This window comes from Penaeus monodon, chromosome 27 (assembly GCF_015228065.2).
Source record: "Penaeus monodon isolate SGIC_2016 chromosome 27, NSTDA_Pmon_1, whole genome shotgun sequence".
NCBI lineage: Eukaryota > Metazoa > Arthropoda > Malacostraca > Decapoda > Penaeidae > Penaeus > Penaeus monodon.
The window spans coordinates 13,943,293-13,944,535 of record NC_051412.1 but is presented as its reverse complement, the minus strand read 5'-3'; the positions used below and the strand labels follow the sequence as shown (position 1 = coordinate 13,944,535).

At 56.7% G+C, this 1,243-nt stretch overlaps 1 protein-coding gene across 1 annotated transcript in view; it reads left to right on the top strand.

Annotated features, from left to right (window-relative positions):
- Positions 1-1,243, top strand: part of LOC119590591 (spidroin-2-like) — a gene marked incomplete at its 5' end in the record, with an annotated part of 25,483 nt that overhangs the window by 23,411 nt on the left and 829 nt on the right. Inside the window, 1 exon segment of the mRNA XM_037939267.1 lies at positions 1-1,243. Coding sequence (XP_037795195.1) covers positions 1-971 — 971 coding nt within the window.

Sequence of the window (1,243 nt, the reverse complement as noted above, 5' to 3'; positions counted from 1 at the left end):
CCGTTTTTGGGGATACGCACGCCCCTGCTCCGATCGATGTCCTGCCGCCCTCCTCCATCGCCCACTCACTCCCTATCCAGACGCCGAGCGAGTCCTACGAGAGCCCGAGGACCATAGCCGGCGCTCTGGACGCCCTTGACATCAGCTCGCAGCTGGGCTACGACGACCCGATTATCGAGATCGTGTTCGAGGACGGCGAGCCAGCCCCACCTCCGCCCCCGCCCATCATCGACCCCGCGCTCTTTGCCCTCCAGGAGGAGCCCGTGGAAGTGTACTTCATCGAGTATTCTCCGGGTGACAACATCGACGACATCGCCGCCCTAAACCTGGATGGCGCTCAACCGGCCATCCTTCACGACCTTCCGGAAGAACTCCCGTTCGACGTCCGCTCACAACTTCTGGATTCCGGCGTGTTGGACAATGCTGAGATTCAGGTGATCGATCTGGACGACGCCCTTGGAACCAGCTTCTTGGATCAGAACGCCCGCGACGCCCTCGTCGCTGCGTATGGATCCGAAAGCCGCCTCTCAGAGACAAAGGTGAGAGCACCGAGGAACCAGGACGGCGTGGACATTCGCGTTCACCGCCTGCTCGACGAGGACAACAACACGGTGGAAGCCTTGCTCTCGGGGCTCAGTCTCTACAAGGAGGGCCGCTTTGCAGGCGTCGTGGAAGTCAACGACAAGGACTCCGATAAGTTCGTGCCGGTTGTCGTCGACGGCAACCGGTTCCCCTTGCCCGAAGACCTCGAGGGCCGCGAAGTGGCCGGGGTGCTCGTCCTTGCCAACAGCAAGGAGGACGGCCTCGACGGCAGCAACGACAAACCTCCAGCCAATACGAGCGACCCCGAATTCAACTTGGTCGAGGCAGCGTCCAGGCTAAGGTCGCGGACCTCACAGTCAGCGCCTCTCTCTCCGGAGGACCGTGAGTGGTACGGCAATCCTGACGACTGGCGCCCAATCTTTGAATAAACGAGATGTGATGTCGCAATTTTTTTCCTGGAATGCGAGGCTTAGGATTCTAGTCCAAGCCTGGAGCTTGAGCCGGGAGTCCAGACTCAGTACTCCATTCTTGCCATCAAGAAACGGAGTTTAACAGTCTTCTCGGAAAACTTAAAAAATCGTTTCTGTTTTCGAGGCAAAACAAAATCTCCTAAATGCGAAATGTGTGTCTCTAGAGCATTCTGCAATATATTTTTTATTCTAAAGTGTTTTTTTCTTTTGAAAAGGAGGCTAGAAAGTTA